At 37.5% G+C, this 13,607-nt stretch overlaps 1 protein-coding gene across 29 annotated transcripts in view; it reads right to left on the bottom strand.

Annotated features, from left to right (window-relative positions):
• Positions 1-13,607, bottom strand: part of COL25A1 (collagen type XXV alpha 1 chain) — a 505,896-nt gene that overhangs the window by 92,768 nt on the left and 399,521 nt on the right. For all 29 annotated transcript variants that reach the window (XR_001902741.3, XR_647184.4, XR_647185.4 and 26 more), the window contains one exon: positions 1,348-1,401. Coding sequence is in view for 25 of the 29 variants with exons in the window: in XM_021938695.2 (XP_021794387.2) it covers positions 1,348-1,401 (54 nt within the window). In the remaining 4 variants the exon portion in view is untranslated. The remainder of the gene's footprint in view (positions 1-1,347; positions 1,402-13,607) is intronic.

Here is a 13,607-nt window from a genome sequence, read left to right as displayed (position 1 = left end):
GACACTAGAATGGGGCAGAATTGAAGTGAGTTTAGGAATGATGTCCTTACTCAAAATGATGACCTGGATGGCATGAGGACTAAAATGCAAAATGGTGCCCTGAAGAGAATCTCATTTTCACTTTACCCAGCAAAGAACAGAGGTTGGAGCAGCAGAGTAGGAGTCCTAAAGTAAATCATATACATTATGATGTAGTTTCCTATGAAAAGCCTGAGTGAATGTTGCCATAAGATCAGACTGCTTTGGAAAAAAGATGAAATAAAGCAATTATCATTTTTTTTTTTAAATTTATAACCCACTGCACAAGTCAGTTTGGAAGCAAGACTCTTTTCTCTGGAACTCAATCTGACCCTTTGGCTTTCTGCATTTCTGGTCACCTTCACTGCTCAACACCATCCTGATGGTCGCTAGGCAACACCAGAATAGCACTGTGAACATACATTAAGCATTAACTCCTATTGTCTGACGTGTTAGCATGGAGAAAGAGAGAGAAGAAGACAGGAAAACAGCTAGAGTCCCAAAAGGAATATTTTCTTTCCTCTCCTGCAGGACAAAGGACAGGTCTATAAATTTAAGGTCTGTCCTAGGCGCCTGTCAATAGCAAATGATCTGTAAAATCAGCTGACAGGCATCTGTGGGTAGGAATACATACCAGCACAGCTGATGGGATTAGACATTAGTTTTGTACTTCAAGGGATGTTCGCTCATCAAAGGATTTGGGATTTGGCTGCCTGCTTGATTTAAACTAAATTGTCACCAATCTTTTTATATTTAACTGATGCAATTTTTTTTAAGAAACAAAGAAAACTTGGAATAAAAAATCTTCATTACATTTTTCCCCTATTTAGTAATTCAGACTACATCCATTTTTAAACTTTAAACATCTTTAATCTGCCTTCATCTGATTAACTGGTTATGTTGTGTAAGAGTTGGAGGTGGCCAAATCTTGGGGAATAGCCATAGTGAATGTCATCTTTAGTAAAGCATATGTAAATATCAAAATTTTAGGCAATATGGACATGACCTATGTTTTTATGTACCCATTAAGTGGTAAAATGACAACAGTCAGATTTGAAACATAGGCCTACTCATGTTATTTAAGTATCTCAGAATAAAGATGTTAGACAATCACATCCCATTTATTTTTCTGCATTTAATACTAATGAGAATCACAAATGTAATTAATTCATTACTAACAAAGTTCTATACTGTAGCATAGTATACTATTCACAAAATACTCATTTAAGTACAACCGGTGAGATTGTTAAAAATTGTATTAAATAATAGCTTACAATTTCCTGACAATTCATGTGTCAAATGATTCTGCTTGACTTTATTTGTACTAACCTTTGGTCCTGGTATTCCATTCTGTCCTACTGCTCCAGGCAACCCGGGCTCACCCTCAAAATAGAAAAATAGATACTACTAAGTAAAATAGACAAAATCAATACATTACATGGATCATTAGAGGAGACAGCCATCTAATAATTCTCTAGAAATAGATAAAGAATAAGTGACTATTAGTTTAAATTCAAGTTAGCTTCCATGGTCCAAAATGCTGCACGCAATGGAGCAAGGATACAACGGGATTAATTTCCTTTGTTCAGTCTTATCATCATTAAGAAAACTGAGGCAACTTACCAGCGGAAATTAATATCTAGTATGTTGCTGGGTACATTGTGAACATCAAATAAATATTTTCTGAATGAGTAAAAGACATCTGAAAATACAAGACTCTCTTGGCAAAAAACTTTTAAGTGATTCATCAGCTCAGAAAAAGAAAGAATAAATCATTCTGTTTTCACATTAGACTTAAATGAACATTTACAAACCTAAATCTTGAAGAACATACACATCTTTGAACACCTACTTAATTCATTTAGACACATTGACACGAAAGTAAACACTAAAAATAGCTTTGGTTTTTCTTTCCAATTTTATTATAAAAAGAAGAAGAATAAAACATTCAGACTTATGGATCTCATTGTCATATCAAGCGATACGCTTTTGGACAAAAGATGATGGCTATTAGGCTAGAAAAAATTTCCTATTTCAGAAAGATGATGATGTTTACCAGTCTTTCAAGACTCTGAACCAGCAATTGTTTTCCAAAGAGGCAAAGCTCCCTGAAGTGCCCAGAAACAAGGAAAAGATACTTTGGCCCTTTATGCTTCCATGTGGCTCAAACTTACAGCAATTAGAACTCTGTTCTCATTTTAAAACATTCTGAAAGCCCTTCACTGTGTGCCCCAATTACTGGACAACCTTCTTCTTTCCATTGAGGCCAGTAAAGTTGCTCCTTAGTTGATTTTTAAAAAATAGACTTTATTGTTAGAGCAGTTTTAGGTTCACTGCAAACTTAATTGATTTTTGAGAATGTTTTCTAAGTCACCTGGAGGGCAGGAATTCTGTCACTTTTACATTTGTGTTCTCAGCTTCAAATACATGTATGTTAATAATAATAGTAACATTTCTTCAGTGCCAGGATCTTTATAGTCATTGACTCAATTCTCACAAATTTCCATGAGGTAGGTACTATTTTTATCTCTATTTTACAGGCAAAGAAACTAAGGCACAGAAAAGTTAAGTAATTTGTCCAGATTTACATAACTATAGTCAGGACTTGAACTTTCATGGCTTAAGAAGTTATGCTCTGGTTTAAGAAGTTATGCTCTTAACACCATGTTACACTGATAAGTGAATGAATATATCTAGGAATTGGGAGAGAGTAGATGATGAGTATTTCTATCTTAATTATTATTTGGTTTATAGTCCCACTTATAAATGACTGTCAGAATATATAGAAACCTGAATGAAATATAACCTACATAGAGATGATTTTTTAATATCTACCAGATAAACTAAGCAATGTGAAGCTTGTGGTGTCTTTCCAGAATAGCGAAAAGTATTTTACTATTATAGTGGATTATTAAAATTGCTAAAGTCTTAACCTCCTGGAAAAAAATTCTGCTTCCTATATAAAGTCACACTGTAATTGTAACTCTTGCACTTTCCTTGGTAAAATGGGAAAAAATGTTGACTTAGAATAATGATGGTCATTATGGGGAAATTTTGATATGCCATTTGTACATAACAAAGGATAAGAACTTGGAAACAGAATACATCCTGAAAAAGGAGTATCATTTACTGTGCAACCAGAAAAAGACCTATGGAGTCTGCTTGCTTCAAAGAATCCACAACAGGAAGCACTAATATCATAACCCATGGTTTAATGCAAATAAGAGATGCCGCCAGGAAACAATGCAAACTTTGTTTAGACTTTCAAAGAATAACCATTGTAGCAGAGTTATTTTTTTAAAAACTGGTTAAGCCTCTGGAACAGGACAAAAATTCATGCTGAGATTTTGAAGCAAGGAAGAGAAATGTTGCTGAGGTATCTGCATAACATTGTCCTTAATATATGAACATTGAGGGACTAAAGCTTGATCTCCTTTTTTTCTTTGATTTTTTATGTTGTTAATCTTTAACATAAAAGGCAGCAAAAAATGGTACCTGTAATCCCCATCAGTCTATAATAATTGTTTTCATTTTGTCCCGTCTCCTTCTGGTCTTTGTTATTTATGGTTACATATTTTCAAGCAATTGTAAACATATTGCATAGCTTGATGTTCTGATTTTTTAAACCTTTATACGCACATTTGTTTTCACACAGTATTTGTGAACACTGTCTTGTGAATAGTTTAATCATCTATCAAAGTCAGGTGTGATCATTTGTTTAATCAGTCCCACATTGTTGAATACTCGTGTTCTTCCAATTTTTACTATTAAATATAAACTAAAATAAACACCTTTGTAAATATACTCATATTTTTCTGTCAAATAATTTAATTATGATAAATTATCTAAATTTGTTTTATTAGTCAATGGAAACATTCTATGGCACTAACTGCATATTTCTAAATTGCTTTCTAAAAGAATTCTGAGTTTTATTTGCTTTTATAGGCACTTTAAAAAGTTTTTCATAGGCATTGCTTTTATAGGCATCCACTCTGTGTTACTTTTTCAAAACGTTTTACAAGAATGGTTTTTCACAACAGCATTGAATATCACAATTTTAATTATTTTTGTGGCCATTTTAATATGCACAAATGAGAGCTTACTGTTGTTCAATTTTAAATTTTTTACTTGTAAGCTTAAATATTTTCTGATGGGTTCATAAATTTAAGTAAGTATTCACAAAATTTTACAGCTGAAAAGTGAATAAAGCTAGAGGAAAAGATGACTGATAGCATTTTACCTTTATAATAGTTATATCAAGCAACACATACTCCAAGTTAGATTAAGGGACTACAGAGCATTCTGTTATTGTCCACACTTAGTTTCCCAGGTTCTGTGCAAAGAATATAAAAGATAAACCACTGTACAAGTCTGAGTTTCATAGCCAAGCTACAGGAGTCTGTAGGTGCTGATTATTCAACTAACAGTGAAAATTTACTATATGTTCTACTCTGGACTGAGTGTTTCCTGAGACATAAAGATGAAATAGACATGACAAGTGCCTGTGCCCAAAGAGCTTATTTTTGAGTGGGGGAAATATATACATATATGTATACATATACACATTAGGGGGCATCTAATTGAGTTCATGAAACATTTTTGGGGGAAGTTTTCTTGCACTTCATGAAGTAAGAAACATAATAAATAGAAATCAATGAGAAGTCTTACTGAGGGATAAAGCATACATCTTGTATTAATATCTTTCAATATATCAGGACAAAAATTATTATCATGAATCCTCTAAATAAAGTTATCATGATGTTACACTATTACATAATAGTGAACATGTACATATACAGAAAAATATATCAGAAAGGTACAAACAAAAAAAATGGGAACCAGGTTGTGTGTGTGTGTATGTGGGTGGGGGGAGCTGGTCTCATGTTTGTTGCACAATCTATCCATCTATTTCTGAACACATTTCATACTTAAAACAGAGGGTATTCCATAGATGGTAATAAAGAAAAACGGCAGCTAACATCTTAACCACAGGTAGATTAATGGAGTTTTGTCTACTATACTTTAAATTTAAAGGCTATTCCCAGTATGACCATTCCCAAACGGCCATTTCCATTTTAGGCTGAAAACAAGTTGGACTGACTTTTAAGAAGGATGGCTTGCTGCTTTGATTTTTCAAAAAAAAAAAAAAAAAAAAAAATCCAACTCTTTTGGAACTCTAATGTAAAACATTACTCACAGCCATTACAATTATTTCAGGAACTGTCAGGGCTGCTTGAATGAATAGTTAAGGATAAAAAGAAATGCGGTTTTCTTACAAATACTGAGTGCTCAAAGGAAGTATGTCATCTAGCAGTAATATTGCTCATCATCACTTGAATCACAATAGATTTCCTTTCTGGAAATTGGAATGAGAAGGAATGGACCTATACGTTATACCTGGAAAATGAACAGAGTTTAAACCTGTGTTGTCCAATTGGTACCACTAACCACAGGCAGCTATGGAGCAGTGGAAATGTGGCTAGTCCTAATGGAAATGGATGTAAGTGCAGAATACAATTTTAAAGATTTAGTAGGGCAAAAAGTGTAAAATATCTCACTAAAAATGTGAATATTATTCTTGAAATATTAATTCATATCATGTTAAAATGATAATTTTGAATAGACACTGAGTTTAAAAACTATATTATTAAAATTAATACTACTTCTTTTTACCTTTTTCCAATGTGGTCAACTTAAAAATTGCATATGCAGTTTGTATTTGAGGCTTGCATTATATTTCTGCTTCTCTCGAGCATTGGTTTAAACTATAAAAGTATTTAATTATTAGAAGACATCATGAACCAAAAGCCTTTAAAAGCAAGGAAGGAGTACTATCAGTATTCAAGCAAGTCAACATACAGCAAGACTTCAAAATGGAGACTCCACTCCATTGTATATGCAGTTAAAATGCACCAGAGAACTCTGCCAAGCTGGAGCAGTATGTGGCGGGTGGAGAGACTAGAAGCAAGCTCTGGCTCAGGCCAGAGTGGCTTTTGGAGGGTCCAGGAGATCAAGTTCTTGTGTGTAACATGGCACAGCCAGTCTCTGTACTGTCTGTATGGTAAGCTAGTGGTTAGAGGCTGACTCTAGGGACCAACTAAAGGAGTTCTTTCCCACCCACCAGCTTCCAACATTCTCTTAAAAGCAAGTCAGACATAGAGCTCCTTCACTCAGTTCTCTGCAAGCCTGTCCCATCTTATTCAAAATAAGAGCCGACATCCTTACAATGGCCCCAGCCCCACATGATCTGACTCCTACTGCTCCTCTGACCTCCCTTCTGCTGCCCCCTCACATACTCCAGCCACACTGAATCCCGTCCCCATCTTGCTCCAGTGTGGAAAGCAGCCGCCTGCCCAGGGCCTTTGCACCTGGGCGTTCTCTAATGGACCTCCTATGTTTTTTCCTCAGATAGCCATAGGATTGCTCTCTCACCTCCTTTAGCTTTGAATCAAGCATCCCCTTACTACAGGGGTTACCCCTGAGTTTCCCCCACTCCCCTAACCACATCACCACTCCCTGTAAAGGTATATGCCTGTGCCTTTCTCTATTATACCAACTGCAACCTAAGATACAACTTTGTGTTTCTTTTTGGTCTCCCGCCATTAGGACTTTCAGGTTTGGCAAACAAAAATATAGGAGACGGAGTTAAATTTAAATTTCAGATAAATAATGAATCATATTTTAGCTAAATATATTCCAAATATTAAATGGGACATAGTCATATTAGAAATTCTCAGTTGTTATGTGAAATTCAAATTTAATAGGGCATCTTATATTTTATCTGACAACTCTATTTTCCACTCCCATACCCCCATCACCACTAGACTATGAGCTCCTTGAGCAGAGGACTTGGTCTATTTCGCTCATTACTCTTTCACAGCGCCTATTAAAACCACTCACACATAATAGCTCTTCGGTACATCAGTGTTAGAGGAATGAATGAATACAGGAGAACCAAATGCATTAAGCCTACATGAAGATGTGAAGCACTGAATAGGCTAGGTAGGAAATGAGACAGCAAGGCTGCCCAACTGGGAGTTTGGAAAATAGTATAACTGTCACGGCAAGAGATGGCTCTGTCTCAGGCACCTGCAAGGCAGCCGCCATGGGAAAAGAGAAGGGAGCAAGGAAAAGATGGGAGAAATGTTAACTCTGCAGTGGCGCACCTCCAAGTTGTGCCCAGGTCAGTCTGAATCGCTAGGATTGAAGGACACAGGCCCAGCATGGGGTAGAGTGAAGTGAGGTGAGTGTGAGTTAGAAGAGGAGTCTGTGAAGGGCAGGGTGACAGCAATGAGAACGTCAATGTCTTCCAAGAAAATCCCTCCAGGACTCTGTTGGGGGAAGAGTGTTTACCTAGAGGACTAAAGGCTCCAGCAATTCAGCCTGTGGGTCCAGAGCCTGGGGCATTGTCGACATTTCCATGTACTGCTCATCTCTTCCGTCTGCTTCTTCCTTCACCCCCAGTGCCTCAGGTGAGGGGCGAGAAGTAGCTGGGACGATGCTGGTTCTATAAATTTTCATGTCATCTAAAGTTCCCCAAAGACCCTCTCAGAATTTACACAAGTGTCATCATTTACTCCATGAACTCACTAACATCTGCTTTTCCCTAAGCAGGAGCACTCACAAAACAGTGAAATATTTTAGTGAAAGGAGCCAAGCCAGTCATTCTTAACAGAGGAAGAAACATTCAGAGAGAGGAAGTAACTTTTCCAGAGACAAAGAGCCACAAAGAGGTAGATGTGAGATTAAAACCCAGGTCTTCTGATTCCTCATCTTGTGTTTCTTCTATTCAAGCAGCTTGTGTCTAAAAATATTATTCAATTTTATCATGTTTCTTTTCTGTTTAATTTTCACATAAAATAGTAAAGTGGCTTTAGGACACTAATACCAGCCTAATACCATAATACCAGCTGTTCCACATAATAGCTGTTCAGTACATTGGTGTTAGATGTACTGAACTTCCAGTTCTATGACAAAGAACAAATTGCTTATGCTTCCATTCGGGCTGTTTTTCTCTTGTAAAGTGTGTGGGGCTGAGTCAAATATTTGCTTTCTTCCAACTCTAAAGGAGTAAGATTTATTACTATTACTAGTTGTTGCTGTTGCTGCTCTTGTTGTTGTTGTTAGACTAAAGACGTTACCCGGTCATTCTTTATTTCTTAGAGATCTGACTAAATTTGGCTCAAGTCTAAGACTTGCTTTTTCCAGTCCCCTGCTCAAGCCTTGCATCTATACATGTCTCTGCTTTGCCCCACACCAATTCAGGTGGTTCAGTCAATTCTTCATCAGTTTCCTCAAGAATTCCTCTCTGCAGGAATTTCGTGAATTCAAGATTCACCATCTGGTCTTTCAGGAAGGCGTCATCACGGAGCTGAGTCTGTCTTCATCTTACTGGCTTCTCCTCTCTCCCTCTTCCACCTCACTGTTCTCCTTCTTCTCTCCCTCCTAGACCATCTTAGGAAATCGGCTTCTTTCTCTGGGTAGCAGTTCTGCAGTCTTTAGCTCCTACTTGCATCCCCAATCCCTGATTCTTTTTCCTTTTCATTCCTGGAAGCACAGGAAGCTGTGTAACACGCAAAAGTAAAAAGAGAAAACCCCTAGCCTGGACAATTAGGTTTGCTTATGTGTCAGAGAACGGGCATCCCTACTGGGTTATCTAAACAGCAAACTTCCTCCCTAAAATTAGAATCCTGTAACCGCCCAACGGGCTCATCTTGCCAGCTGCCCAGACAGAGCCAATTTATCAAGACAAGGGAATTGCAATGGAGAAAGAGTAATTCACACAGAGGTGGCTGTGCAGGAGACCACAGTTTTATTATTACTCAAATCAGTCTCCCCCAAAACTCGGAGCTCAGAGCTTTTAAGGATAATTTGGTGGGTAGGGGCCAGTGAATTGGAAGCGCTGATTGGTTGGCTCAGAGATGATATCATAGGGAGTGGAAGCTGTTCTCTTATGCTAAGTCAGTTCCTGGGTGGGGGCCACAGAACCTGTTGTCAGGTCGAGGTGGGGCCATCCGGTTAGAAATGCAAAAACCTGAAAAGACATCTCAACAGGCCAATCTTAGGTTCACAATAGTGATGTAACTTGCAAATCTTATGACCTCTGGAATAACGGCTGGTAATATTTAGAATTCCAGCCCCTCTCATCCTTACTCGGTGGCTGGTGGCCTTTCATTCATTTTACAGGAACAGTTTAGCTTTTGGGAAGGGCTATTATTTAAACTATAAGTAAAATCCAACCTATGCCCAGGAATGGACAAGGACAGTTTAGAGGTTAAAAGCAAGATGGAGATGGTTAAGTCTGATATCTTTCACTGTCATAATTTCCTTAGTTATAATTTTGCAAAGGCAGTTTCAATCTCTTTGTCCACACTGGTAATGTGAATACTAAATAGTAGAAAAGCAGACAAGTATATCAGCCAGGAACTTAATACAAATACCCTTTTTTTGGGTAATTTGCTGAAATGGGTCTTAAACTGTTTAATAACTAAATTTAACCTGGTGACCAAACCTTCCTTATGCTTTTTGAAAAATTACAAATGTTGGCCAGGCGCGGTGGCTCATGCCTGTAATCCCAGCACTTTGGGAGGCCAAGGCGGGTGGATCACGAGGTCAGGAGATCGAGACTATCCTGGCTAACACGGTGAAACCCCATCTCTACTAAAAATAAAAAAAAAAAATTAGCCGGGCGAGATGGTGGTTGCCTGTAGTCCCAGCGACTCCGGAGGCTGAGGCAGGAGAATGGCGTGAACCCGGGAGGCGGAACTTGCAGTGAGTGAGTCGAGATCACGCCACTGCACTCCAGTTTGGGTGACAGAGCTAGACCCTGTCTCAAAAAAAAAAAAAAAAAAAAACCCCAAAAATTACAAATGTCTAAAAATGATAAACAAGAAAACATGATAGTTGTATCAATAATCTAACAGTATGAGGTGTTTCAGAAATAAGTCTTCTCGTTAACACTTTTAATTTTAGATTTTCATACTGTTCATGTAGACAGAAATATATACAATACAATTTGAACAAAGGAAATGTAATGCAGAGAGATAGAAGTTTCCGGGGGGGGGTGGGGTGGGGTCATGAAAGATACTAAATTGACTTTATCTGGGTGAAATTTACATAAATGGGAGGAATTATTTGCCTTAAGGACACTCACAAAATCTGAAGGTCTAAGTAGGAGTATGCATGGTCATCCTCTTTGTCTCTCCAGCCCTAGTGCTCTCTACGAAGTGCCCTGGGGATTACACGTGAACACCACAGCCTCCAAGCCCTGCCCACAGCTCCTCATCAACAGTGCTCCACAGCCACTCATAGGCTTAGGGGTGCATATGCCGGCAGGATGGTCCACTCTAGAATACAGATCTGGGGAGGGCCCAGTACTGACAATGGACTCAAGACAGATAAGGCAGGAACTCCTGGCTTCCAGGTACCTGAGACATGATCTGGAAGTGGGAAGACAAGACTATGGGCAGGTAAGTCTCCTTGGCCCTATAGACTCCTCACTTATAAGGAGGGTAATACCACAAGATGGACAAAGGAGGCTTAGAAGAGGGGCACTGCTCGCCTGCATCCAAGGGAAGCACTACCCAGCATCCCCTTTTAAAATAACATGAAAGATGCAAAAGTGAGCCCAAACCAGCCAGAGAGCGTGATGCCACAGAAGGTTCTCCGTTTTGAATATAAAAATATTATCCTCAATGTACTCTTACGGGGGAAAAAGATTAAGAATAAAAGCTTACGAGATAGGAATATGAAATATCAAAATGGATGAAGGGAGTCATATGAAGTGAGCTTCTTAGGGCTGGAAAAAGTCAGATACAGCAGTTTTTCAGCTCCCTTCTGTTACAAGAATCTCTTCTAAATTAGACAATTCGTGTTTATTACAACTTTCCACTGGACTGGGATCACGAGAAAAGAAGTTTCAGCAGTAGTGGCCAATCCTCATCTGACATTCCCCTGGCAAGAGGTTGAGGAAAAGACCTCTACCCACGTGTCTCCAGTCAGAAAGGAGCTCAACAGAGTTGCTGCATATTTTGGGAAAGACACTCTTTCACGCTCTGAATGTAGATATGAAAGAATGCAGCGCCAGGAGTGATTGGCAGCCACCTTACAACTGAGAGGAAAGCGGGAACTAGGTTGACAGCAGGAACATGGAAGAAGGGCCAAGAGATGAAGGAACCTGGGTTCTTAGTGATGAAGTTTAGTTGTCGGTTTAACAAAGCCAAGCTGAAGACTGCATTAGCGCTGGACTTTCAAGCTCATATGACTTAAGGAAATACCTTTATTTTTTCACCTGGTTCTCTTAGGTTTCCATGACTTGTAACATATGTGTCCTTGAAAATATATCCATTTTGAAAGTTTTAAAACCCAGCTAATTCTTTATTTCCTAAAGTATAGTTCTTAAAGATACTGTGTATAGTTTGAATGATAAATTATTCTTTCTCTTGGAAAGAGAATGTGTTTAATTATTAATAGAAATTTTAAATGTTTATGTCCAAGTGGAAAAATTCTAAAGGTCAATGAAGAGAATGAGATAATACTTCTTACTGATACTCATTTGGACACCTAAGAGGTTTCTGAATCATGGAGGCATTAATGCCTCCAATTCAAAGAGGAAAACAATCTACTGTTATTTAACAGTCTTTTAATAGACAGTTATAAGTATTACTTCCTTTATCTTTTCTGATTAAACTTAGAGGTGAACATTACAATCCCTATTTGAAAAATGAGGAAACTAAGGCTCAGAGAAGGTAAGCAATTTGTCCAAGGTCATACAAACACCGAGCAAAGCTAGGATTTTCTGAATTTAAAAATCCACACTCTTAACCACTACCGTGCAGTGGAAGCAGAATGCCTGGCTCTTAAGTTCTACTCTGCCACTAACACTTGGATAACCTTGGCCTTCTTTTACTCTTTCTGCACCTCAGTTTCCTCATTAAGAAAATGGAGATAATCATAGTGCCTATTTCACAGAATTGCTATGAGGACTAAATGAGCTAAGATGCCTGTAACACTTAGGACGCTGCCCAGCAGGTAATAAACACTGGATACATTTTAGTAAATATGTTATACTGCTTCTGTTCTCTGAACTAGGCAGAGAAGACAGAGAAGAGGATCCTGAAAGGAATTCAGTTTCTCATAAACGAATCCCACCGATGCTGTCTCACAGTTGGATCATGGCTACCCCTTGGCCATGTGGCCTGGCATCAAATAAATGGTACTGGGTAGATTTCACCCTTATGATTTTTGACAATAAATTATAACATTACAGTCTTATTTTTAACACATATCTCAAAATCAAGAGTATCAGAGATTAGACCTAATGATACAAAAACAGGGTGTGTGGTTTATATTGACTTAGTATTTTAGTAGTCAGAAATTTTAAGGAAAAGCTGTCCATGATGAATACAAAAACCCTATAGTGATCAATAATATCAACAATACGGTGTTTTAGGAACAGAATTCTAAGACCAAGGTTATCTATAGTTTAAATTGTAAATATTGCAACATGGTGATAGCTCCTCTTCTTTTGCCAACTCCCATTTATACTGCGAGCCTCACTGAAAGTCTCCGATTCGGGGAAGTGCTCGCTCTTAGTCCTTTGCACCGGGCCAGGGAGCCCTGTGCTTTTCTGTTATAATACTTCACAGTATTCTAATTTAAAAATCTATAGAGTTTTCATATAATTGTTCATTTAATCCCCCTACTACCCATTAGCCTAGAAATTCCGTGAGGCAGAGACAGCTGTAAACTCAGTGTTCAGTTGGTGCCTCACACTTAGTAAGGGTTAAATAAATATTTGTTGAATGAATGATCGAGGAAATTCATAAGTGACTCAAAGAGTACATTTAAGGGAAATTTCTTTAAAAAGCTTTTCCCAATTATGGATACAATTTAATCAGATGTAATATGTTGGTATTTTTGTGATTTCTTCTATAAAATGCAGTGGCTTTTTCATTAAAATAGAAAAGAGTGGATTTCATGATGCATAATTCATTCATAAACATTTGCTTCGCTGTTTTTCTGTTTTGCAGCAGCGAGTGAGAAGTTTTACTTTCTCAGCTACCCCTTTCTCTCAGCAATCCCAATCCTTCAACTGTTTATTCTTCCTTCTCCCAATATTTTCATTTGCTAGAATAGTAACTGGTATCAAACTTTATAGTAACATGCCTAAAAACGTCGGGAGGAAAGTGGTTTTAAAGAAAATCTTACTATAATAGTTTTATTTCAAGCCAGCAGGAAAAAACCTCCTTCAACTAACTTTTTGTTTTCTCCTAAAGAAACCCAAAAATAATTACATGAAGAAAAGAAATATCTTGTGTTCTGCTTAACAAGTAAAATTGAGTGAAAAAAGTCTTTAAGAGTAGAGTAGGTTTTTGTATAAAAATGGCTGAGAATATATAAATCATTCTCAGGAATGGATGAAGTGATTTGACTTTATGAAATATCTGTAACAGGAAATGATGGTGCTTCTTTAAGAAGAAAGCATTCATGGTCATGTACTCTTGGAATTCTAATGTATACAATTATTAATGTTAAAAAACTGAAAAATTAAAAAATGTAATTCTCACTTTCAACACAAAAAAGATTGA

Source organism: Papio anubis, chromosome 3 (assembly GCF_008728515.1).
Source record: "Papio anubis isolate 15944 chromosome 3, Panubis1.0, whole genome shotgun sequence".
NCBI lineage: Eukaryota > Metazoa > Chordata > Mammalia > Primates > Cercopithecidae > Papio > Papio anubis.
This window is presented reverse-complemented; position numbering and strand designations above follow the sequence as displayed.